We start from the raw sequence: 27,385 nt of genomic DNA on the forward strand, positions 1-27,385 counted from the left end.
TCGCCGGGGCGCCCTCAAAGGTCTTAGAAGACCGCTCGGATTTCTTCTTCTTCTCGCCAGACGGGCTCTTACCCTCCAGCCAGTTGGCGAGACGTTGATGGCGGTCCTTCATGGTCCGTTCCGACATGTTGCCGCAAAACGCACAGTCCTTCTCCACGTGCGTCTTGTCCTCATGAAGGCAGTAAAGGCAGAAAGAGTGTTCGTCCTCCTTAAAGACGTTCTGCAGCTGGCATCCAGGGCAGACCCTGAACAGCTTTCCGGGCGTCGAGCTTCCCTTCTCCTGGGCCATCTCCGAGACCGGGCCTGAGAAGCTTCTGAAGTCCTCCGAAGTGTAGCTCGACGAAATCTTCACCCTTGAGGGGCACAGACGAATCCGACACGGGTCCCCGTTGATCGGATGTAGGATCGGTGGAGCTTGAGGCTCTTTTGACCGAAAGAATCGAAGTTTTTTGTGAAAAAGCGCGAAAAATAGCACTAACGCTCGAGAGCAATAGCACGAGGATCCCAACACATGAACGTGCGGTAAAAATCTGAAGATGGCTGCCAGAAGCGGTGCTTAGGTAGAGGGCAGTCATTGGCTGTGGTCAGTATGACGCAGAGACCAGTAATTGGTTATTACTACGAAAGACAGATCAGAAACGAAACTGATACTGGTTTTTTTTCTTTACCGAGGATTCCCAGCCTGACGACGGGGAATATTCATGAGCATGTGAATCCATGCCAGACCCCATGCTGGAGAACTAAGCCATTTAGGAAGTCTTCTAACGAAGAGGAAGAAAAACTCAGGGATCCCCAAATGGTCATAAAGATGGATTGAAAATCTCAGACACCTGTGACCAAAATAGCGTCTATCATGATGAAATGAATCCTTAGATCCATAAGAAATAATCCATATGTCACCCGAAACCTACAATGAAAATCCTCTTTGAGGCTATCTGGGCAGTTACCAACAAAAAGACAACAGCTGGAAATCTAATCCTGACATGGAAAAGTCAGAGAGTAGTTGCAAAAACGAGACAACCAAAGAGGCCCAGAGACTCCAGTTAGGCAGAAAGCAAAGTTGAATGGAGAGTACTCCAGATGGCCTAGACCAGTGCAGGTTAGTGCTCTCAGGCTGTAACACAATTTTCATGAACCTCTCCGCTTGATGCAAACCTCATCTGAACATGATGAAGGGCTTGAAAAGTGTAAAAAGGGGTAAACAATGAGAAAAGAAATTAACTGCTCATTCTCCCACTGCACACTCAGTCTCCCGCAATTACTTTCCCTGCATGAACTTAAAGATGACCAGACTTGAGCAAGGGAATTTGATGCGTTTACCCAGGTAGTGTTAATTGCATGTCATTGTTGGTTGCATATAAATCCCCCTGCTCTTTCCCCATATGTCTTTACACAAAGCCACTTTGCAGCGCATGGTGTATTTGCATCTCCATTTCGGCACAATCACTTTAAGTTAATGAGTTATTTTACTTATAGGACGATATTTATTTCACGGTGCACTGTTAAACATTCAAAAGAGTTCTGATCAGGACAAAGTATTAATAAGCTTTCATTGACTTTCATTGAATTAAACCTATCTGTGAGCATGGGATGTTTAACGAAAGCAAAGAACCACAACAAAGCCAAATAAAACGGGCACAGATCTAAACTGTGGAACTTTAGAAAAAGAAAGGTTGACATACTGATTAGGCTGCTGTAATATTATAGAAACTTGACTTTCCGGACAATACGTTCTCCACCTCAAACACACAGCTCAGATGTGCCTCTCCCTCTGTTGGATAATAGGGGCAATACATGAAGGGGAACTGCAGCCTTCCAAGCCTCCTTTACAGTTTGAAAAAATCTCTGTCTTCATTAGCATTGATCTGTATCCAAACCGGTAATGACACTTATTTTGCTGCCATCTGAGGATCCATCACTGAATACATTAATCGAAAACCTACTGACAATGTATTGCATTCTATCTGCAAATTAATTTTAAACACCAGGCGACTTCATGTTGTGGAGGGATTGCCAAAAAATAACCAGTTCACCCAGTTCAAAGACTTGAAGCCACTAAATCATTTGTTGTTATTGCCGCCAACAATGCAGGCCATGCACAAGGACATTGGATTGAACAGTCCGCATATGGTTACGGGGGACATAGACTACCACACAGCAGAGATTTAGAAAATGGATGGTTCACAAAATGCCCAATGCTCTAAGGCAATCATGCAATATATTAACATTCAAGTGGCGATAATCTGAAAAAAATACAATACAAAATATCAGATAAAACAGTCCTAATCTAAAATCAGGTACCTTGGGGAAAACATATCTAGCATTTATTAAACGTTTATGAAGCATTAACAAGTATCACATATGTAAACTTTTCTATGGTATTATTGCAAATGTCTTCCTAGGAATAACTAACCCCACTGCACTGGATACAACACATTTGATGGGAACTCAACAAACCACATGTGCTTTAGGTTTGTAATTCAGAAAAGAGACCAACCATCTAATTTACTTTTACTTTAATGGTTTTCTATCACTCTCAAGCCGCTTCATAGTTTCAACATAGATCTCTGCCCATTGCAAAAAAACATGCCTTTGTTAATTTAAAATGAGATGAACGATACTCCAAAAATAAATTTGCCAACATACACAAAATATTACTTAACATATTAAAAGGATCCTCCTTATAGATATGTTATGTAATGTTATTTTGCATTTGTATAGCGCCTTATGTATCATTGGTATGATCTCAAAGCGCTGGTAGGTTGAACGCCCCCGGGAACTGCCGTTCAAGTCAGTTGAGGGAGAGAGAGAGAGTCGTAAAGTGCGTGGGCGCACCAGGTATGTGTGCAGCTGGTGTGGTTGTTATATGATAGCTGCTTCTTAGCGGTAGGTGTGGTGCGGAGGAGATCAGTTGAATGTGTTCAGTCTGGAGAGTGGACATCCAGACTGAGTTCTGGCTGCGTTAGGCCTGAGGAGACGCCTATGCTAGCCGGTATGTGCTAGCTAGCTGTGTTTTATTAGGATGATGGGTAGTTTGATGAGTCATGTTAGTATGAGAACAGCTTTATCGAATGTGTCATAGTACCGCTGTGTTCTAGTTGAATGGTAGTGTATAGGAGAGAGTAAGCGTAGTAGTGTGATATTGTGGTAATCCGTAAAGTGTATGCAACCAGGCACACTCAATGATGTTGGGAATACCATCTTAATTCAACTCTAATACAGTGACACTATTAGGGCATACTTCTAAGTTCTAACTTTAACACAGTGACGCTACTGGGGCACACTCAATGATGTTGGAAACACCGTCCAAATCCAACACCAGCACGGTGATGCCATTGGGGCACGCTTTCCAAGTTCAGCTTTAACACAGTGATGCCACCAGGGCACATTCCCTAAGTTCAACTCCAACACAGTGACGTTATTAGGGCACACGTTCTAAGTTCAACTTTAAACAGTGACGCTATTAGGGTGCACTTTCTAAGTTCAACTTTAACCCAGTGATGCCAATGAGGCAAACTTTGTAGATTCAGCATTAACACATTGACGCTATTAGGGCACACTTTCTAAGTTCAACGTTAACACAGCGACCCTATTAGGGCATACTCAATGATGTTGGGAATACCTTCTAAATTCAATATTAGCACAGTGACACTATTAGGACATGCTTTCTAAGTTCAGATTTAACACAGTGACATTATTAGGGAACACTTTCTAAGTTCAATTTTAACACAGTGACGCTATTAGGGCACACTTTCTAGATTCAACTTTAACACAGTGACGCTAGTAGGGCACACTTTCTAGATTCAGCTTTAACACAGTGACACTAGTAGGGCACACTTTTTAGATTCAACTTTAACAGTGGTGCTATTAATGTACACTCAATGATATTGGGAATAACCACTAAATTCAACATTAACACAGTGACGCTATAAGGGCACACTTTCTAGGTTCAACTTTAACACAGTGATGCTATTAAGGCACACTCAATGATGTTGGGAATACCCTCTAAATTCAACATTGACACAGTGACGCTATTAGGGTGTACTTTCTAGATTCAAAATTAACACAGTGACGCTATTAGGCATGCTTTCTAAATTCAGCTTTAAGACAGTGACGCTATTAGGGCACACTCAATGATGTGATGCAGGCGACGCAGGCTAGGTTGAGGATTCTAAGTGTGGCACATGCTAACAGTTACAGTTCTATCTAGATGCGAAGCAGGCTACACTTAAGAATTCCATCTATGTGTGGCACATGCTAACATTTACAATTCTATCTAGATGCGGCGCAGACTAGTTTGTAGATTCTAAGTGTGGCACATGCTAACATTTACAATTCTATCTAGATGCAACGCCGGCTAGGTTGAGGATTCCAAGTGTGGCACATGCTAACATTTACAATTCTATCTAGATGCAACGCCGGCTAGGTTGAGGATTCCAAGTGTGGCACATGCTAACATTTACAGTTCTATCTAAATGCGACGCAGCTTAAACTTTAAGAATTCCATCTATGTGTGGCACATGCCAACATTGACAATTCCATCCAGATGAGGCACAGGCTAGGTTGAGGATTCTAAGTGTGGTAAATGCTAACATTCACAGTTCTATCTCAATGCGACGCAGGCTAATCTTCATAGTTTTCTCTGGGTATGGTACTAGTTAACATAGTAATGCAGGCAATATTTGCTGTCCAGCCATGAATAGGTTTAGGCTGGTGGTCACATATCTCTCTAATAATGCATGGTGTAAGTCTGAGTTATGGAAAGGTAAGTTAGAGTGGCTGGAGCTTTCTGGAGTAGAGTAATTGCTCTACACCCCACCCATGACAACACTTACAGTTTTTGTCGGTGTCTGGTGACTACTGGCTTCATTGGCTTTTACCTAGCCATGCACAAGTGGTCTATGGGGAATTAGACATGTCAATACCAGGGCATAGTTTGGCGTATGGGTGGGGTAAGGAGAGACCAGAGGTTTTGATAGGGTAGCTCTACGAAGGGGCTGATTGGGGAGTGGCAGGACCAGGACACCACTTCCGGTGCAGGACAGTGGACAATAACACAGGCTAAGGGTCCAATGGATAGAATGGGAACATGGCAGGAGGCCATCAGGGTATTCTGTGGCTTAAGTGAGGGAAGTATGTCACCTACTAGTATGTCACATTGTCCAAGTTTGTTCATTTCTATGAACGTCTGTTGAGGACTTTGGCTTATCAATCTTTTTAAGGCGATCAGACAGGAGGTAGGTTGCTCAGTGTATGGATCAGGGCAAGCAAAGCGTGGGGCTGTGAGGCATTGAGTGAGGCTGTGATAAAGGAGGGCGCTACTGCAAATATGTTAGTCTACACGCTACCACCAGTGAATAGGTGGTTTGATTTCTAAGGCAGAGGCGACAAGCATTACATACAAGCTATTTTAGGTGGAATTTGTACAACTCTTCGGTGAGGGCCATACAGCCACTAACCATATGGTGGGGCAGATCAACTAGCCAAAAAGGGAAGGCAAACCTCTTATAATGGTGGAGTGGCAGAGAAGTTAGGCTTAACTCTAGGAAAGGAAAGTAGGATGACATGAAGAGCTTTTGTTCATTTCCTGGGTCTCTGATCATTGCTTGCCAAGGGTGCATGTCCTTCAAATCCAGGAAACTGCACCTGTGGAATGATGTCCTGTACTCACTAGTTCACGCTAATGGAGCAGTTTTTGCCAAAAATACCTACCTTTGGGTACTCGAGTGGGGCAAATTATTTGTGATACGCACCCCTGGGATCCCTGTGGCCCATGTTCTCTACTGGTTAGGTGTAGTGCTTCCCCGGTTCTCCCTCCCCCCATGTCTTTGTTATTTTATGTTGGATGTCTACTTTTGGCAATGGGCCCACATATATAGGTAATGGGCTTAGGAGAGTCCTTTATAGACACTGTTTTATGGGGATATGTAGCACACGCTTTTAATACAGAGAAGTCCTAACCGCTACACGGGCACGAGCATCAGGGAAAAGAGTCCAGGGACGGATTATATTCCTTCTAATTCGTTTTTTTCTAAAGAATCATTTTGGGTTCATGTGGTTACCATTATTTTATTTTTCACCCAACTTTATTTAAGCTTGGCAGACACACAACCAATAGCAACAATATACAGGTGGGGGTATATATGCAGTAACACATCATTCAGAGTGCAATGCACGTTCTTTGAGATACCATGGGCAGGGTTTTCAATAAGGCAATCAGTCGTCAGCTTCATTCCTTGAGAGAAACATATGGAACTTGCACCATAAATTCAGAGGCCTGGATGTCACCAGCTGCATCAAGATAGGTCTTCACATTCATTGGATTATGTTAAATCCCTCAGCCAGTCCCTCTCTAGCGGAGGGCAACGACCTCTCCATTTTGTAAAGATGCATATTTTGGCAATAATACACCCCATGTTTAAAAATGATCTTCTGCATCTCTCTGTGACCGAATTCTGCATACCAAAAAGGGCACTGACTGGTGATCTTACAAGTTGTACTGCCAAGACTTCGGACATAACATTATACACGTGCCCCCAGAACTCCTGTTCTCAATCTGTAGAACTGCAGTATTTCTATAGGTGTACGTTTATGCTCTCCTCTCCATGTGTGCAGTGTTATAAATTGACCCTCTGGGAAAAAAATCCCCCAGCGCATTGTATCCTGGATTTCGCCAGTGTGCACTTAGTGCAGGGTCCCAGTTGGGATGGATGTGTGGAAACTAAATTCCATAGCGGTAGCCATTTATAGTATGGTTGTTGTGCATCTGTTCTCTGGAATATAGAGCGCCATGCAAGCAAGGTAGTCTGTACAGGATAGTAAGGGTAATCATTAACATATGACGATTGCAGTACAAGAGTCATGTCAGCTCTGTTGGAGGCTGTGCATTCCAGCTTAACATGGGGAGGGGTATGTATGTCTCCGTACCAGTAAGTAGCAAACTGCACCCGAGCCGCCATCCAGTATACTTCCAAATGTGGGCAAGCAAACACCCCACCCCTCACTTTTGGCATACGGGAGGGCCATATCCTCCCACTTCTTCCTGACTGTTCCAGCATCCCATTTGAATTTGGACAGAATTTCATGCAGGTTAAGGTAAGCATTACCCGGCCAGAGAAGGATATTTCCAAAAATAACAGTTTAGGGAGGCGTATCATTTTAACCAAGACAAATCTGCCCCCTAGGAACAATGGGATCTTGGACCATCTCTCTAGCTTTGCTTTCACCTGTAGCTCTTGTGTATGAAAATGATCAGCCAGCAGAGAGTTCTTGCCTCTAGAGACTATCACGCACAAATATTTAAAACCCTGGGATGATCATTGCAGTGGATACCTGCCAAGCAGACTGTCTGTACGATCAGTTATGGGGAACATTTGGTATTCTTTACAGTAAACCTGTGTGACGACATCCATTATTGGATCTAGGTTTACACTGGCATCTCTGATATACAATAGCGTGTTACAAGCAGAGAGAAAATGATCTCCGGGGACCCGCAATCCAAATACCCCGCCCTTTGTAGACCTCCAGCATGAAAAGGATGGGGTTCAGGGGGCATTCCTGACGAGTGCCCCTGCTCAATGCAAGCAGGCCTGAGGTAACCGAGTTCACAAGAACTCGAGCAGTCAGGTCAGTGTACAGGAGCCATATATATTTAATCATTTGTTCCCTCATTCCACATTTTCCCAGGACCACAAACAAGTACTTCTAGGACACCACAGCAAAGGCCTTAGCGCATCAAGTGTCACGGCTGCTGCCGAAGCTTTCGGGAATATTCATGACATTGAACAGTCTTCGTATGTTCAAAGCTCTGGACCCAGTTAGCAATCACTTTAGCATCATTTTTTGTATCCACTTTCATCAAGGACAGAGGGCGGTATGACTCATCACACTCCGGTTTCCCTGGTTTTAGTAGTACAATAATGATTGCCTCTCTCAACGGTTCCGAGAGCATTCCATTCGCCAAAGATTCCTCCCAGGCCTTCAGCAGGTAGTGAGCAGACAAGCAAAAAAGGAGGTAGGGTGAGGCAGCGCGTAGGGTAATTAAAAGCATACTCTGGAAATAGACTGATTGAGGGCTACAACTTTACCTGTATACATTTCATACAAAACATGTCCAAAACACTTTTATGCCAGGATTATCTCAATTATAATAATGGATATCTACCCTCGTCCTTAAACCCCTTCTGGCATAAACATGATGGATAAGGATTTCTGCTCAATCATAAGGCTACTACTTACTAAAACCCCAATAGTTATATTCCTAGATGAAATGTAATTGCTAAGCTCAATAACTAAATAATTGCTGCATTGGTTCTGGGAGAGGAGAATATTCTTGCTCTAAGAGGGATCAGAAACAAATAGAAATCGCCTGTTGAAAAAGAACATGTCAAAGAAGAAGAAATAAAGAAATCACATTACATCGCGCTCTGAAACACTTGTGTACGAGCGCGATATAAATAAATCATATCTTATGTAGCTTCTTGATACAATGGGCCTCATTACGAGTTTGGTGGTATCCTTAGGATACCAAACGGTTATACCGTTACCACCACTAGGTCTTCCATATTTACAGGCAGATTACAAGTGGCAATAAGCGATGTTAATCCCCATTCCATGCAGCAGTTTCTGGTGTTGGGGTGCCGGAATTACCACCAGCTCTGAGCTGGAGCTAATTTTGTCAACCCCAGCATCAAACTCAGAGTATGTCAGTGCAGAAAAATGTCAGTAAACGTTACTACTGGCACATTATTTACGCACTGGCATACTCGTAATGAGGCAACCAAACACACCTACATGTTTAGGTGTTTTTGAAGTACACCATTTGGCATGCTTCTGGTAAGCACACTATAAAAGAATTGAATGATCAAGGTCAAGTAAGAATTACTTGCTCTTGAAAGCTACACAGAGTATTTGAAGGGAATGTACACCTGAAACATCTAAGAAGGCACGTAACGACAGTCCAGTGTTTAGAGGACATCCTGAAATGGTGAAAAAAGAAATTACAATCACACACAGTCCTTGGGGACCATTTCAGATTTGTTCACATCATATGGCTTTAAAAAACTGCAAACTTTAGTGATCTCAAAAGAAATTGTTCTTTGACTTGCTATTCACAAGGGAGAAATAAAAAGGGACCCATAGGCGGCACTCCTGACTTTATAGTTGGATACTTCCCCAATCTCTTTGTAAATGATTGTTGAACATTTGCATGTGCTGGCTCTGCAAATGTGTATGATGAATACAGTAGCTGTTTGTACTGCTTAGCTTACATCATTAGGGATCCTGTGTTACATATATAGCTGTGAAACAAAGTTCCATCCTTCTTGGACAAGTGAATATGTTTGATTTTTTACTAATTGGTTTACACAGAGTTTCCCTAATAATTACTCTACCTAGCCCTCATCAGCTACACAAATTCAGTCCTTCCCACTGTCCACCACAGGCCCCCAGAGTCAGCTACCCCAAAGCACCCTGTTTCCCTACTTACAAAAGTCTACTTCTCACACATCTGTGTTTTCCACTCTTTGGTGGCAGCCTTTTTATCATTCAAGTGGTGGACAGACTACTGTGCCCAAGAGGATGGGCCAGTGCCACTAAGGGAAATCCAAAACAAAGTTTAATGGCTAGATATTGTTCCCACAGGAAAGTGCGTAGTCTGCACATGTTGTAATTTATGATCATTGCTACTGTCTACCTCGGAGAACAAGGGCTACATTTTCAAAATCTGTTTTATGAATGGTTTCTGGGATTCAAACCTGAACCCACACCTAAAAGAAGAGTGCAATAATGCATGTGAAGTTTGAATCTTTCAAGGCCCCAGGGATTGGAAAGGGTCTGAAAGAATGCAGCCCACTGGCGCTCTCCTCCCTTTACCACGTGGTCAATCGAGTCACAAGCCCTCAAGTATCCCAAGCTCTGAGGCAGCTTTACTAACTCATCCCTATGCGTAGCTGGAATAAATAGTTGGGAGCACAGGACACCGAGACAACCAGAAACTGACAAAGCCCAAAGCCTGTGGCCACTAACTAAAATAAAACAACCTAAAGATATCCAAAATAGATCTGCCCAAATTGGATGCAGTCTGCATCTCCCTCTACTGAGTTGCATCTTCAATGAGCGGACAGCTGCACCAAAAGCCAGTTACAGCAGGTCCTCACAAGAGCATAGCAACTGCTACAGTAGACCTCTCATTTTACGTGTACCTGAGTGTTGATAGCCAGCAGCTGGTTTGTGAGGGTCCTTCACTCAGACTTTCATCAGAAAGGGACCCTAGCGAGCCCAAAGGAAGGTCCTACCTCTAACATTCCCCAGATCTTTAACATTGGCAGCCAAACAGCATCAGGACCAGCATCCTGCTCAGCTATTTTGAAGCCCTCTTTAAGAAACTAAATCACAGCCAAGCTAAAAGATGACCCAACCCTTGGTGTACGACTCATCAAACTTTGCACCAGAGGTTCATGGGTGACCCTTGTGGTTGACCAGAACAAGAAGAGTCAAGAAAATTCCTAGACACTTTCTGAAACCAAAGTGCATACCTGTAACTCATGATCAAAATATTACATACGTTTAGAAGTAACAGTGTCGCCCTATATTCTTGGGTACCTTCCTCTCCCCTCCAAAAGGTTTGGTCTTCATTAGATGGCCAGAGCTTGAAATGGCTGAACGCGGGAAAGTTTAAGGATTAGCTAGATTTGGGGTGGTGCCTTCACACCCCAAAGTTAGGCTGGAATATTCCTGCAAAAGGAGTTATATAATTGTACTGCAATCCCATACAGAAGGACGCCATTAGCAGATTACTTACCATGGCTATGAAGGGTCCCAAAGAAACAGCAAAGACAGCACAGACAATTGTCCCAAGGGAAACAAATCGCAACAGGCTAAAACTGCTCCACTTGACTGATCCATCTACAAAAAAAAATAGTTCTCATTAGCATGAAAACCAGACTATGGAGGAAGCAGACTACATGCAATCTATCCCACCTCTCCTTTGCCATGGCTCTCTCCCATACAAGCTAAACTGTGGTGAAACGAAATTGTCAGCCTTAAGTGAAATTAATTTCTTATATCCAGGCTAATTACCTCATGTTGAATGGTTACATCGACATCACAATAAAAAAAACGATTCCAGCAATGTACCATCCTTTAGTTCACTTGCACCCAACCTTTATATGCATGGTCTTGCAAGTGCTCAATCAAAATAGAAACAGACGTTTAATACAATTCAAGGAAAGGAGCAAGTCGCTTACCTGACTTATTTGCAGTGAAGCAAAAGGATCTCAGCAGATATACGCCGTAAGCTGGGGCAACATAGAGGTAAATGTGCTTGAAGTTCAGAAGTACAGCAAAAAGTAGGGCCCCTTCTAGATGCCTTCGCTGATAAGATATTGAAAAAGAAAGTTATTATTTCATACCGAACATGACCAGGAATTAGTATTCCTGCATCAGAAAACAGAGGCAGCAGAGAACATAAAGCAACAGTGAGGCAAGGGTGAGGGATGTTTGGGAGTGACAGGGGGGCAACAACCTTCCTGTGCGAGAGCTAGGTTCTACATTGCTCAGCAAGAGGGGAGGAGTATCAAACTAAAAGTGTCTTGTCAAATATTTTGCAAAGCCATGTTGAGAACAAAAGGTCAAGTACACGGCTTCCTTGCTATATTACATATGTTCCATACAATACACACACACACAAAAAACACACTGTGAGAAACTTGAACATGTCTCACCCGCTAGTCCCCAGGGATCTGTCATCCAGGCGGCCAGGACACAGCCATCGCTTTTGGACCCAGCATTTCAAGGGTTTTGTAATACCATTGTTTTTTTACAAGCAGTTAACCATGGCGTTTGGCCATGACCAGCGCGGAGGCATGAAAGCGCCCTTGCAGGAGAAATGACTGGACTGTGTGCTGATTGCAGCTTGGACCCAAAGTTGCATCTCAACCACCCCTACTTTGTTTACACGCTTATTACCGTAGTCTGTGGCTCCAGAGGGGCTGCACCCAGGTTACCTATGCCTGACTTTGGAGCGCCACACTGTTGATAATTCCCTCCGACCCCCACTGAGGGTAGATATTGAATAAATGGGAGAATTGGATCACAGCTGGCTCAGAACTGCAGAAACCGGAATTCCTTGCTGTAACATCCGGGTACTTACCAGTAGGATTCAACTTTGCACATCTGAAACAGATCTGCCTCCCTGACGATTGCTGAGGCATGATCATCACTGGACTGTGAGCGGATTGCTGCTGGGACCCAGGGTTGCACCCCAACAACACCCCTTTCATCTATACATATTACTGGAGTCTGGGGCTGCACCCAGGTTACCCATGACTCATATTGGAGTACAACACTGTTGGTAAATTTTACGGACACAAATGTGGTACAGCCATGGGTTTCTGTATTGCTCCACCCATGCAAATGTATTTATGGGTTGGTGGGAAGAGACAATAGCATGGTCAGTCACACTTGATACATTTTTAGACCATATTGTAGTATGCTCTCGTTATACTGCCAACCTTTTCCTTATTTGGGATGTTTCAATGGAATTGTTTTCTGAATATGTGATAATTCTAAATACAAAATCAGTGACTCTCGAGTCAACCATGACTTTCGAGTGTGAGTGTGTGAAATAGTATTTCTGGATGTCATTTATCAAATCAGAGATAATCAACTGATTAGTAAGCTCTACTGAAAACCCACAACATCAAATTCTGCCCTACATGCAAGAAGTCACCACCCCAAAACTCATCAACAGTATTCTGTTTGGCGAATTCATGAAAGCTAAATGAAATTGCTCAAGGGAGGAGGATTTATTTTAGAAGAAGATGGAAATACAGGAGAACGTTTTCTAGACAGTCACCAATGCCTATAATAGAGACAAAGATGTGAATTACTTAAAGTAAAATCTAAAGATGTGGCTAGTAAGAACCGGATTAAATTCATTACTAGATATAACGTTCAAGCTCATGCCATCAAAAAATACTGAGCAAACATTAGCCTATCCTTTGTAGTGACAAAGATCTTTTAAACGTCATTGGAGAATATCTTCAGATAACCTTCAAGGTACCAGCTCTAAAAGAGAAAGTAGCTCCCAGCATGACAATGTTAATGATGAGATGAATTGCCTCTCTAGTCAGGTGGTATCTATAGATGCAATAAATGTAAAGTATGTAACTTAGCAATGCAAAAGTAACTGTCATAATAGGAAAAAGGCAGTGCATGTGTGCACGACAGAAGGAGGGCAGCGTGCAAGAGGCACAACAGAGAGAAGGAATAAAGGACAGTGCAAGAGTGCACAACAAAGGAAAAGAAACACATAAAAGGGTGCAGGAAGCACCTGAAGATAAAAACTACAAAGAAAGCAAGAGTAAGAAACAAAGAGAAGCAAAGGGTCAGAGGGGTCAGGCTGAGGAAAAACAAAGAGCCTGGCGTTTTCAAAAGCCTCTGATTACACCCCATGAGAGGACACTATTTTAGAAAAACTATATATAAGGAAAAGGCACATCCTGATCAGCTGAACGTATGTTTGGAACTAGGGGGCCTAGGCTTGGGGACGGGCACAAGGCGAAATCAAAAAGGAACTGTGATATATTTTAATTTGTGGTGGAAGCTGGAAGAGAAAGAGCACCCTGAGAGGCCTATCAAAGAAATCCAAGTGCAATCTGATAAAACTGACTTTTGTGTTTGAAAGCTGAAAGGGGCTTGAGCTTGGGGGAAGGGAATCCTAAGAGGCCCAACCAAGTTGGAGACTTATTGCTTTTCTTTATAGTGTTGAAAGGATTGAAGGGTGGGGAAGGGGGCCCGAGAAGCTTCAAGAGGAACTGTGTTACATTTCTTTTGTGGCGTTTTGAAACTTGGATAAGTTGATGCTTGGGGAAGGGAAGGGAACCCCAAGGAAATCCAAGGAAATCAAAGACAAGAAGGTATTTGAAATCACTCTAAGGGCCCTGTGGAGAAGGTCTTATGAACAGCCCTTTTAATTGAACCCCTTTTGTGACATTGACCAAATTGAACCTGGTGAGAAGACCACCTGAAACCAACTTTGGTTTCCCACTTTTTGTTGAATCACTAGTTTTCCTTTATAAAAGGCTTCCTATTACAATTTTGTAAAGAGTGAGGGCACGCATAGGTTTACACACATGCAGACTATTATTTTGGGCTATTCGACAGCAACGGTGTTAGAAACATCAGTTAAGGGAACCATTGCTTTAGAGTTAGGGCCACTCAGGCATTACACCGACCCAGGAACCTTAGTAAATAAAGGTTTTGAAAACAAACACCTTTGAGTCTGTGTCTGTCTCGCACATATATCACATCATTAAAAACATCACACTGTATACCAACGCTAAATGCAAAATACATCACACAATCGTTAACCTCTGCATCCGCAACGTGATGCAATGTTGCTCTTTCTGAGTGGCTATACAGTGTTTCTAATATGTGTCAAAGCTAACTACAAATGGATACATGCATATTCTGCTGCGCCCAACGAGAACTGCTAGCACTAGGCCACCTGCTAATATGTTTTGCGCCGTCTAAATCTCTTTGCCTGCCTCGGATGTTGCACATGCACTCCAAAATATCTCAAAGGGAGCCTGATATTAGATTGTCATACTGTAGATACTGTTTATATATGTTCAAAGTATCTTTCATGCTATTATAACTTATGTAAAACAAAATACAAATGTCAAAAGAAAAACAGAAAGGAGATTTAAAAAACCACACAAAACCTTGTGGTTACCTGAAATATCCTGGCAATGGAAAGCAGCATCAATCCGAATAGAAATCCATTATACTGGAAGTGAATATCTAAGATGGGTTGAGTGAAAGGAAAAATCCAAGGAACAAACCATTTGATATGATTGGTAACTGCCATGATTGTTCAAACAAACCAATGTTTTGTTGCTAACTCATCAATGAGCTGTTCGATTGCTCCATATCTGAAGATTCAGTGAAGGCATCTACTTTAGAAAAGCTCTGAAGTATTACGATTTATACATGCAACACTTGTATGGAGATTGGCACAGGGCACCCCTGCGAATAGGCTGCTTTAGAGACCCCAGTTAAGAGTAATATACAAACAGTGTTTCTAAGGTCTGAGTGGCAATCAGCACATCTGACAGTGAGAATTCATATTTCTTTGTTTTTATTGTTTTACTTTTAATGCAGTCTCCAATAAAAACCCTTATACCTGTTGCAGTGTATTTTCTAGTTTCAATAAATTTGCACATACCTCTCCTCCCACCTTGGTCCATCCCCCCCCCAACACCTGAATGAGTGCCAATCCAGTCCATCCTAACAATGTCCCCATGATTCACATCTTTCTCCTATATTTCGGAATACTTTTCAGGTCACATTCTATGTTCATAAATAGCCTTCTAGGAATTGAAGGCTACTTATGAATACGTATTCATCACTCGTATGTTCAATGTTGACTAGTTCACTAATATGTCGCTTAGAAATCATGCAAGCAACCAAGGGCAGTACGTTGTCATATCTACCTAACTGCATATTTCCGGTAATTCCAAGGAGGCCTGTTTCCATCAACCCAATACTGTCCCCTTCATGGTTTCGATACCCATTGGAGGATTTCGCAGTTGCGCACATGACCCATCATATGCGATAGAATCCCTTCCACATTCCCACACATCGTTAACTGTGCAGAGGCCCCTTTCGCCATTTGAAACAGCATTTCAAGCAAATGTATTTATTGGACATTTGTACTGCGCCTATACACACGTGTTAACTATAAGACAAAGTATAAAGCATGCAATTGTATCAACAAAACATCACAAGCCTATTGCACTCTACTTGGTTGAGCCAGTAGCATCATCAGGCATGGATCAGTGGCATAGTATTGCAGCCACATACCCTGGAGAGGAGTTTCCCAATTTCTCCTGCAGTTTTTGCCCCAGTCAAGGGGGCTTCCATCATATAGCAGTGCCACATTTTGGATATTCAGACACAGGGCATTTCAGTTGCAAACATTTATGACCACACCCCCTGAATCAAATTCAAAGTATTCTCACAATTGCATTGTGCCTGCTTGCCACAGAGCCCATCCATTTTGCCACATTTTTCTACTTCTACTCGAACATTCCACCTATTCCCACCACTTCAAGAGCTCCTAACCACTGTGATGGTGCCCCAGAGAGTTTGCATTTCCAGCCTTTGTAATTAATGGAGGTGCAACAGTCAATACCGTTTCCGCACCTTGAAGTAGCACTTGTAGGAGGCCTATAGGATGGGGTTCTTCCTTCCCTCACCGTTTTGCTGTTATTTCCATATACACTACGGGTTTCCCTTCCTTAGAGAAGAGGTTGTCAATAACCACCAAAGTGTGCTGACCAGTAATATTTCTTTACCTTTAGCAGGCTTGACATATTTTTGAAATACTGACTTCTACAGTAACCGCAATAGCAATTCTGATGGTTCACGAAGGGGTACGTTTCATGCATAGGTTACTTTCTCACTTAAGGACGAGCTGGTCTTTCTGAATAAGCAACATTTAGAGGAGCATTGGCTTCAGCAAGGTATGTGGTTTTCACATTTATTTGGAAGGTTTATTGAAAAAGTTGTTTGCGTGGCTTTGCGGATAATGGTAAGGTGTTTCAAAGTTCATTCCTGGAAAACTAGCTTCCGCTTTTGGGTGGAGGGATAATTTAGTTCTATTTTCTTTTTCCAATGATTAATTTGCCCACAACATTCTTGATAACTGATATGTAGAGATTTGTCAGAAGGACTCACAAAAAAGGACATTGTTCTCGCTGAGTATTAAGACGATGATCAAGAACATTTTATAGAATGTTGTTTGACCATGGCAGCAGCTTGAGGCTCCAGCTTGTGAGCTCCCCTATCTATAGATGAGCTAAAGATTACCAATTTGGACAAGATGAGCAACATAAAGAAAATTGAAACAGCAGAGAGCCCTATGCCTAAAAACCTAAACAAGCCAATGAGGCAGAAGATGAGAAGTACGTACCAGGTCCTGGGGACATTTATTCCCTATTCAAGAAGATATCTCAGGATATGGTTGATGTGAAATTTTTCTTGCATGATTTAACTGGGAATGTTCAACATTTCGAGAGCAGATTAACAAAGGACACTGGGGAGTTGGCCAAGTAATTCGCTGGCAGCTTCAGAGCCTATAATGATATGAAATGGGAACTTTCAAGAGTGAGTCTTGGAAGTGCAGAGCTTGAAATGAAGATTAGGAACCACAATCAGTGCCTGGTTGGCTTCAAGGACCCTGATGAAGACACTGGCACAATATATGGTCCGGGTATAATAGTTGCAGCTGATCTGGATTTTGCTTTCAGAGCAGGTAAGGTGGATAAAGGTAAATCATGTCAGATAATCATGTCCCTTGTGAAGGTCAGTGCCAAGGAGAGAATGAGAACGGCTAGGGATAAACGGAAAGTTCAATATGCTGTAAAACTATTTGCAATATTTTCTGATTTTCCAAAGGAGATCGTGGAGAAGAGGAAGGTGTTCAATAAGGCAAAAATGAGGGCCAGTGACTTGAACATTAAGACTGCACTGGTGAGATCGGACATCTTGAAGACTGATTTTTCAGAGGGTTTGAAGATTACTGAAATACCAGAGGAAGCTGTTGTTGAGAAGGAGCTAGCTTCTCCCTTCATCACCAAGCACTTAAGAGTTAGGCAAGACTTCTTTGAACTGTTTCTAGGCACTACAAGAGACCGGGGGGAGGAGGTGCACTTAAAAGAAGGCAGTTATTATTTGAATATAAAGGTGTAAATAACTATTAGCTTAATACATTTGTAAATGTTACATTTTATTTAGTTTTTCTCAACGCACATTAGATGCAGGCTCTCTGCCAAAAGGAATGTGGCCTGCACTAAAAATAGACTACAGGCATTGTCATGGTGTTTGACAGCTCTGGCAGGCTAGCAGGTAACTCAGCAGCTGTTTGCTGTCTGTCAAAAACCCATGTATGCTAAAATGGGATTGTACATGTTCAATGCACGACATGCAGAATTAAGGAAAATCAGGCTTAACAGAAATTACAGGACCACATCAAAATATGAGTAATATGAATGGAGTATGAATGAAAATGAGTTATAGAAATGTTTAGTTTTTCCTTGGGCTAGGCCTCAAGGTTTGTAAAAGTCTACAGTGTGTGTCTATGTAAGGTATTAATATGTTAAGTAGCATGGCTGCCAGAAATTGCTGATGATGAAGAAAGGAAGACCCTGCACCCCTTGTAGGGAAGGGGGACAGTTTTGGATGGAGCCATACCAGTATCCAGTGATCAAGTCAACAAGTATATAAACTCCTGTCTGGCTCCAGTCTGCAGGAGTTTGGAACGGAAGAGGGACAGAAGATGCCGTTCAGGGAGCAGAGTTCTTTGCCCCACCCTCATCTCTGTAAAGAATACATTTGTTATCCTTGCAAGATAGACTCTTGTCGTTAATTCCCTAGAGGGTTGAACTTTAATCTGGTGTGAGCGTGATTAGGGGTACCCATATAGTTAAGGGGTACCCCTGTAAATTGGGCTACCCTTACACTATTGGATGGCTACAGTACGCCCAGTTGAGGAACAAAGGCCAATGCTGATGTCTTGTTTGTTTTTGTTTACCATTGCTTTTCAGATAATTATCTATTTTACTGCTATCAATTGGTGCTATTAATGCGTGTTAATTCAAAACTACACTGTTGATATGATCTCTGCAATGTTTTAGTGTTATTAATACTATTTGCTGATGTCCTGTTTCGTTTGCTAGTTCCTGTCTTTCAGATCTAGCTGTGTTTAGTACTTCACTCAATTGTTCAACTGTATCTCAAATCTAGCTATGTTTAGTACTTCACTCAATTGTTCTGTTGGTTCATCGTAAAGCTCTACTTCTACATTTTGTTTTACTTTGTTTCATAAAAACCTGCCTCTATCTATACTGTCGAATAGTGCAGACAAAGAGGGTCGGGTGGTCTCCACCAATTGTAAAATACAGAATACGGAATTAAGTATCTGCAATACATCTGTCAATAAAGGTGGCTCTGGTTTGTTTTTCAGGGAAGTTACACAGGTTCTGCAAAACATTGGTCAGTTTAATATCCTGCTGGGGTGGGGGGGGGGGGGATTTCAATGAGGTCCCGGACCCATTTATTGATCGGGGCAAAAGTAGGAGGAAAGGTTTGCAGGATGGTAACCGCAATGCCCTCCCCGACCTTGTGCATGAGTTTAGAATGATGGATGTTTGGAGGCTGGAACACCAGATTGCTAGGGAATATAGTTGTCATTCAGGTGCCCATACATACTCCAGGATAGACATGATACTAACAGCAGGAAAGGTGACAACATCTTTTCATGCAGGTAACATAGGGAGTATTAGCATATCAGATCACATCTGATGTCATTGGAAGTTTCACTAGATTAAGTCCTGGAGAGGTCTAGCCCATGGAGAATGAACACTTCCATATTACAAGATGATAACTTGGTGGCAAAAAGTGTTAAGGAAGCAAAAATATTTATTGAGCTAATAGAAACAGTGAATCCCAGGAGGGTACAACAATGGAAGCTTTCAAATGATACATGAGGTGAATTTGGATTACCCTGGCTCCAGTAAGAAAAAGGCCAAGGAGAAAGAATTAAAGTTGCTGGAAAAGGGAATTGCTAAGTTAGAGAAATACTTGAAGACTTTCTGTTACAACATTCGAAGGAAAAATGGAGAATACTGATTCAACGCAAATAAGACTTCAATGAATTAATATTCGGAGAGGGCACTCGAGAACCTAGCCAAGATGGACACACTCTATGGAGCACTGCGACAAAATCCAGTGATTAAATCCTGGAACCTGCTGCAGCACCATGTGTAGATCCTACAAATCACATGCTGTGAGCCCAGTGGACAATGATATCTACTTTGTTCCACCAGAGCTTTCTCCTGAACCGAGTGCCATTCATCGTTGTGGAGCGGAACAGGACCAGAGAGGCTCTCTGTGAGTCGGTGATATATGAGGCACGTATGGGTTGCACCAGAGGGCCTTCTAACTAGGTGCCCTGCAGAGAGGTCGGAAGAAGAGGAGCCTGAAATCTGGTTGTTGCTCCAAGAGTGCAGGTACCGACTGTGCCACAGCATACACCCTGTGGGGAGAGCCAGGGTTCACATCACATGTACGTGTCACCAGATGAGCCCCGACATAATTAAGATCCCTTGCACGAAAGATGAACTGTGCGAGGGCTCCACAGCAACAATTTGGGAAATAAGATAGCCATGAGAGCAGGTGGGGAGAGTTTGCCCTTTTGTCCTGCATTATCTCCACGTACATGCTACTAGGTCAGCTCGGAGCACTAGTTTGATACTGTCCTTGTTGGCTGTGGATACTGTGGAAACTGGTCAAACTAAGTCAACACATTGATATCCCTGATTAACTCAGAGTATCGCCCACCTCCCCATTATAGTAGAAGAAGGGCAAGTCGAATAAACAACAACCTAAACTCTCCTTTGAGGCAAACGACGCAACAAGAAAGCAAAGGCGCTGAGTGCGGCCCTTCGAGATCCACAAAAGGGTCGGCCAGGTAGCAAGCAGGGAGACCTTGATGACATTAAAGAAATGTTTCAAGATCTGCAGGCAGGAATACAGACCCTCGATACTAAATTGAATACCTTCACTTGAAGAGTAGGTCACATTAAGGTGCAGCTGGATAAACATGGAGAATTATTGGATGAGGCAGAAAAACGTATTTCTACTGTGGAGCATGGGACGACAACTGCAGCAAGAGATATTGTACACATCAAGAGATCACTCAGGGAGCTTCTAGAAAAACAAAATGACCTGGAATCGAGATCCCACAGAAACAACATCCCAATCGTGGGGATACCTGAAACCAATGTCTTTCAGTCTGTGGATCTGTTTGTAGAGACGCTTCTGAAGGAGATCCTGGGACAGACACTTATTCATCTGTGGTCCTGGTAGAGCGAGCACACTGATCCGGGCAGGAGGCCGGTTCATGGGCCCTGGGTAAGATGGATCATTGCTCGCTTGCTCAACTACAGGGACCAGGAAACGTTTTTTCTGCTGACGCAAGAGCAGGGCCAGCTAATGTATGTCATGGTCATGAAGTCAGGGGCACAGGCATGCGGGGCCGCATGCACAGGAGACCTGGATGGACACTGTCCTGGCGCCTTTGGCACCAGGCTCATGAACAAAAGTAAACAAGAACATCCAGATAACACCAAGAGGCTTTTATTATGGACATAGCACTTCAGATGCATTAACCTTGAACATTCCATCCATTAAGCACTTCAGGTGCATTAACCTTGAACATTCCATCCATTAAGCAGCCCCAAGTGTATTCTTGGGTGTGGCTGCTAATGGATTCACAGCTATATAAGCTGCCCTGACCCTCAAGACAGACGCTTCGCGTTATTCTGCACTTATCAAAAGCTCACCGTTGCCTGAGGTCAGACCTCCTTACCTTTGAAGACCCTGTTTCCTGGACATCCTGCTTCCTGCCAGCATACTTACCAACTGGGTGAAGCTGTTCTTAGCTGTACATCTCTTCGGTGAACCGAGCATTCATCTTTACACTTTCCGGAAACGCCGAAATCTTCATCTTGGCACCACAGCAAGACACACTCCATCGTCGACAGCAGTGCCTGCAAGGAAAAAGAGAAGACAAGGTTAAACATCGAAAAGACAGTCAGTTTAAGGTTGCGCTTCGCCATACTTTGTGCTTTTCCTTAAACCATCACTTACGTGCTGTCGAGCGTTGCGGTAGCATCTATCTTCCATCCGGCCACGTCTCGAGTCTCACAGCTGCATTGAGGCCGCGTTTCCATCTAAGGGAATAAAAGAGAAAGGGAGACATTATTGCGGACATAAGGAGCAACATATAAAGACATTAAAACGAATGAACAGAATCACAAGAGCTCAAGAGACACTTACCAATCATAAGGAGAAGCATAGTCGCAGCTGGACTGGACTAATCCTCATCAGGGATCAGTGAAGGAACTAGATCCCATTCAAGTAGCAGGACGGAGAGCTTACCTTCCATATATTCACAGGTGAGCTTTATGGACCGGCGTATGCTCACAGACACCGTACGTAGGGGAGAAGGGTTCGAGAGGTACAACAATCACAGATTGGCGCACTCACACACTCTTATCTCCATGCAGGAGCAGTATCACCATGTACCACTGTTCACAGCTTTTCTACCAAGGGAGAGTTCAGGGAGGGCTGCAACCGTGCCCCAACGCATCCGCAGAGACCAAGGGAGCGTAACATATATAAAGAGGACCAAATCAGAATTTCCCCTGTTTTTTCAACTAAAGCCTAAGCCTCGAGAAGAACATTTATGGACGTTAAGAGGGACCTTAGAGCTAAAGGCATTAAGTACGCCATGATGTTTCCTGCCAAACTCTGGGTGGATTACAAAGGGAGGTCCCTGTTCTTTACCACCCTAGAAGATGCCAGGGAGCTTCTGTACTCTCTACCGCCAAGTTTTCTGCGCACAGGGTGACTGAATGGAGCACAGCACTCGCCGACTTGCAACTGGGTTGACAGAAAACTCAGGCAAATGTATAACGTGGTACTGAGGGGAATAGGAAATTTATCATTATGAGCTGCAGCTCGGCAAACTAGTAGGGTGGAGGGTGTTGGGTAGTGGCTCAGAGTGCCCTCTGAGGCATAATGCACGCATACCAGAGGTTGATCTTAGGGAGGGTGTCCATTACCGGCACGTTGGTGTTGCTGGATGGGATTGTGGGAGGACGTATGGGTATGGTTTGAATGGTTGCGATTATTGGTTACATTGGAATTTACGACAGCTGAACTATCACATGGACTCTATGAAGGGGCAATATTAGCAATGCGAGATTGGTTGGACCACAAATCCTGTGATGCGGTCTCGGTGGAGAAGGTTGGTTAGACTCCTCACATATAAGGACAGAGAGGCTGAATGGCAATGACTGAAGTTAAGAGAGTGACTCTCATATAGAATGCTTGGGGTCTTAATTGTTTTTTGAAAGCTAGAAGTTATCTAGCCAGGCACAGACTTGATATCGCCTTTTTACAAGAGACACACTTGACCCTGAGCACAGAAGCAGGCTTTGCAAAGCAATGGAGCTGCCATCGTAATTGCTTCTCCTACTCTTCCTTTTCTAAAGGAGTATTTTGATCCATAGGTCTCTCGGATTTTGGCTCATAGAAGTGATTGGAGACTCTGAAGGAAGGGCACACATGGTTACGGGTATCTTGCATAAATGTACATTTACCCTGATCAACTGCTCCGAACACCGATAGTCTAGAATACTTGGATTTGATTGAACAACAGAGGCTGAGATGGAGGTATAACGCGCTTATTTGGGAAGGAGATTTTAATGCAGTTCTGGACCCAGTCATTGACAAACCACCTGGCATTCCAAGGAAGCTTGGAGAAACAACGTATAAAATAAAGCAGAGGGGTAGGTTATATGGTTTCTCAGACATCTGGAAGGATAGACATCTCTCGCTGGGAAAGAATTCACGTTTCATTCAGCGGTGCACCAGACCACCTCACGGATAGATTATGTTCTCATGTAAGATAGGGGAGCTGGATGGGTGACTGAAAGTGCAATTTTGGCTCGCACACTGTCTGATCACTCGCCAGAGAGTGTGCAAGTAGCAATCCCTGGTAGACTGAAGGGCAACGTGGGATGAAAATTTAAACACGAGGCTCTCTCGGATAGTGTGTTCCGGGTGGAGATTCAGAAAGGAACAGATAAATTCTTCAAAGAAAACGAGGGTTCAGTATCCTCACCTTCGATACAGGGGAATCTGTGTTGCTAAAGAGTGCAGGGTCCTCAAGACAATTAGGATGGAGCCGAATCAACACGAAGGCACGCTCAGGGACCTGGAGTTGAACAGGGCAGAATAGATGACCCAGATATACAAATCAAAATACATACTATGTTAAACCTGTTCAGAGAAACAGCACAGAGAGCAGATTCCTGGGTAGGCAGGCAGCAGTCAGACAATACGGAGAGGGTCAACGGCCGGGGATTGGCATGGGTGGCGAGAGCAGAAGTCCCCAAGACATTTTCTGCACGCTGTAAGAGATGATGCAGGGGCTATCCACAGAACAGATGGAAACAAACAAAACCTTTACGGACTACTATAGGCGATTATATAAGTCGGTTCTAGACATCTCCCGGACACAAATTAGGGACATATTTAGACCAGGTTTTCCTCTGAAGAGAGGGAGCATTAAACACTTCTATAACAGCTCATGAGGTTCAGTCGGCTATCCAGGCCCTCCCTGGGGAGTGTGGGGGTGGGGTGCCCGGGGCTGGATGGGTTTTAAGTATATTTTTATAACGTATATGCTGCCTCGTTGATATCACACCTTCGCCGGGTTTACCAATGTGAGGACGATGAGGGAAGCAATGATCACTGTACTTCTCAAGCTGGCAAAGAACCAGTTGGACTGCTCGGCATATCATCCAATTTCTCTTATAAACACAGACAGTAACATTCTCGCCAAGATTCTGGCTAGCCGACTGGCACCTTTGATGCCCTGGTGTGTGGGTTTTTCACGGGTAGATCCACCTCCTATGGTCTTCATAGAAAATTTGGTTTTATGCAAGCAGTGGATCGGAACCTGCCGGTGGTAGCGGCCCTCCTTTATGCAGAGAAGGCCTTTGATTCCGTCGAGTGACCCTTTATGTTCGTGGTGCTCAAGAGGATGCAAGGGTTTGGGTCCGTGTTTCTCTCTCTGGTATCCTTCTATATAACTGACCCACCGCCAAGTTGCTCGTTAATGGCCCGTTGTCAGATCCAGTACACATGGGTAGGGGCACGATACAGGGGTGTCACCTCTCCTCTTTGCTATTTGCCCAGATCATGGAACCTTTAGCAGAGTTGCTTAGCGAAACATCATTTACACATAAGAGTGTACCATATACGCTTAAATTGATCGTTTCACTTTGTGCCTGACCCTCTTTGTTAAGCGTCCTGAGATTAATCTTGCGGCTGTTATGGCGGATGTGTTGGAATATGGTCGCTTCTCAGGGTGAAAAATTAATGCAAAAAATACATTGGTTCTCTTTCCCCTTACGAGAGTGTTACGGAATTCCAGGAAGGATGTGTGTTCCAGTGGCATATGATCACACAAGAAATTTGGGGGTTCAGCTGGCCAGTAACCCAAAGGTATCCTGGCAGGAAAACTATGGCAAGGCATCGGCAAGTGTGGAAGCAGGGTTTCTTCGGTGGAAGAATTTGCTGCTGTCACTGGTTAAGATGGTCTTAGTGCCAAAGTTTCTCTACCTATTTCTTAATGTTCCCCTGGAGTATTTTCATACAGTTAAAAAATAAGATTAAAGGCTTTATTTGGGCAGGGAAACTAGCAGAGGTCAGTTGTAACAAACTGGTCGCTCGACTTTCCCTGCCGGGCCTTGAATGCTACCCCAACCCTTCCATTTTACTGGATAAAACATCAATAGCGCTAATCAGTAATCGTTGACTCTCATCTCTGAAAGGCAGCCCACTATTACCATTAAAACTCAGGTCTTGCTTCCTCCTATGGTGGATCTTCGGTGGGTCCACTGGTCTGGAGAGCAGAAAGTTCCAATAAGGCCCCCATATGTCTCTCACCACAGCAGGTACTGGAAGCTTATCCTATAATCTACAATGTGTCTCATCCAATTGGACTTTTGTGGTGATGGACCTTTCCCCATTCCATAACCACACACCTCTTGGCCAGGACTAGCAGTATGCCAGTAAAGAACAGCAAGCTCCCTGAATCTATCTTCTTTTGTATAACCCAACAGTGCCACACTGGGGGACATTTCAATTGACTCACCCCCCATTTCCTGAATTACCTGAAAAACCTCAGACCAGAAGATCCCAGGCCAAAAGTAGAATGGTGGCTGGTGCCTGCAAACTCTGTGCACATTCATCGGCAACATCGGGGTAGTACCTAAGAAGGTTCATGGGTGTGTAGTATGCTTGGTGTAAAATGTTGGAGTTTAAACTGGCTATTGAAGGAGACTGGTTTTGTTTGCATAAAGCAGTACATCCAAACTTCATGGGAGATTGGTTGACCCAGTGATTCCTCCCATCTGCGGTGTGCATCTTCAGACCACCATGCTGTTTTTCCATTATTTTGGTGTATAAATATGATATCAACCTACTTTCCCTCTCAGCCTTTATTGCGCGTTGTAACAGATATGGGAACTCTTCAAAAAGTCATTTTACCATGCGTCTGGTCTTGAAATAAAGAAAAATATCCAATGCTGAGCAACCCCACTTGCCCCCCAAAACTCCTTAAACTTGTCAAGAGAACTGTCCTTCTGGGAAGATAACTTGAAACTTGGATAGGTACAGTCTACCCATACATTGCACATAGACCCTTTCGCTTGTTAGGGAGATCCCTGGAATATGAGTAATGGGCAACAGGGGAGAGTATAAAGTCGACCCAGTCATGTCGAGATACATATGGGGGCTGTAAGGAAGGCACTGTATCAACAGTAAGCCAGACACAAGTGACCACAGTTTAAAGGTGTTTATTGAACGTGCAAAAGGGTGTGATAAACGCCTATCTAAACTTAAATCTACAGATGGGAGCTAGCTATGACCATCAAATAATAATAATACAGTCCTAGTGGAGTCTTGTCAAAATAAAAGGGCCTATACTAAAAATCTATTGCCAATCCTTACCACTAATTTCCAAATAATGTGGGGTAATGTTCATGAAAAAGAAAGAAGTCTTCACAAAATAATATGTCAGGATGCTCGGGCAGTTGGTCTTCCTTCCCCATGTTTTCAGCACAGGACAAGGCGGGTCACTTGAGTTAAGCAAACACTCTAGCTTCTGAGGCACGAGGATATAGTTCCATTTTCCCAGTTCGGGACCTTCTGTGTTGAAGTCTCTTTACTTCTTGCAAGTCTCTGGACGCAGAGGGCCTGCTGTACCAAAAACAATACACAACTGTTCTTTTCCTTTCACCAGTATTCAACTCAGGTATTCACCCTGGATCCCCCTCAGCCGGGTTCAGATCCTTTTCAAAACCAAAGTTCAACGTTGGATCCGCCTCTTCCAGGCTCAGATCCCGTTCAAAACAAGGTTCCGAGAATTATTTTTCGGGTGACTCACGGTTCACCGGGGATCCCCCTCTGCCGGGCTCAGATCCCTTTCTTTCGTTCAATTAGTCTCCCTCAGCCGGGCTCGGACCAACTGTGATGTACATTAAACTATCAAAGACTTTCGAATGTGCACAGGATTTAGCTTGAAACGTTGCATGACCACTTTGATCTCAATATGTGTTTCTCTCACCCTCAGCATCAGTTGGAAACCTAACAGACTTCCAAATAAGCCCCCACATGGCACTAGACCACTCTGTGTATGGTATCTTTTCTTGGCCTCCCAAAGTTTGATTATAATGTTCAT

The 27,385-nt window shown here is 43.5% G+C and overlaps 1 protein-coding gene across 4 annotated transcripts in view; it reads right to left on the bottom strand.

The window, feature by feature from the left end:
* The window catches only part of ALG8 (ALG8 alpha-1,3-glucosyltransferase), a 496,629-nt gene that overhangs the window by 202,686 nt on the left and 266,558 nt on the right, over window positions 1-27,385 (bottom strand). For all 4 annotated transcript variants that reach the window (XM_069639932.1, XM_069639934.1, XM_069639935.1 and 1 more), the window contains 3 exons: window positions 14,738-14,805; window positions 11,247-11,373; window positions 10,802-10,905 (listed from right to left, as the gene is read on the bottom strand). In XM_069639932.1, the coding sequence (XP_069496033.1) occupies window positions 10,802-10,905; window positions 11,247-11,373; window positions 14,738-14,805 (299 nt within the window). The remainder of the gene's footprint in view (window positions 1-10,801; window positions 10,906-11,246; window positions 11,374-14,737; window positions 14,806-27,385) is intronic.

The sequence above is a fragment of the Ambystoma mexicanum genome, chromosome 7q, assembly GCF_040938575.1.
Source record: "Ambystoma mexicanum isolate Mex_15411 chromosome 7q, UKY_AmexF1_1, whole genome shotgun sequence".
Taxonomy (NCBI): Eukaryota; Metazoa; Chordata; class Amphibia; order Caudata; family Ambystomatidae; genus Ambystoma; species Ambystoma mexicanum.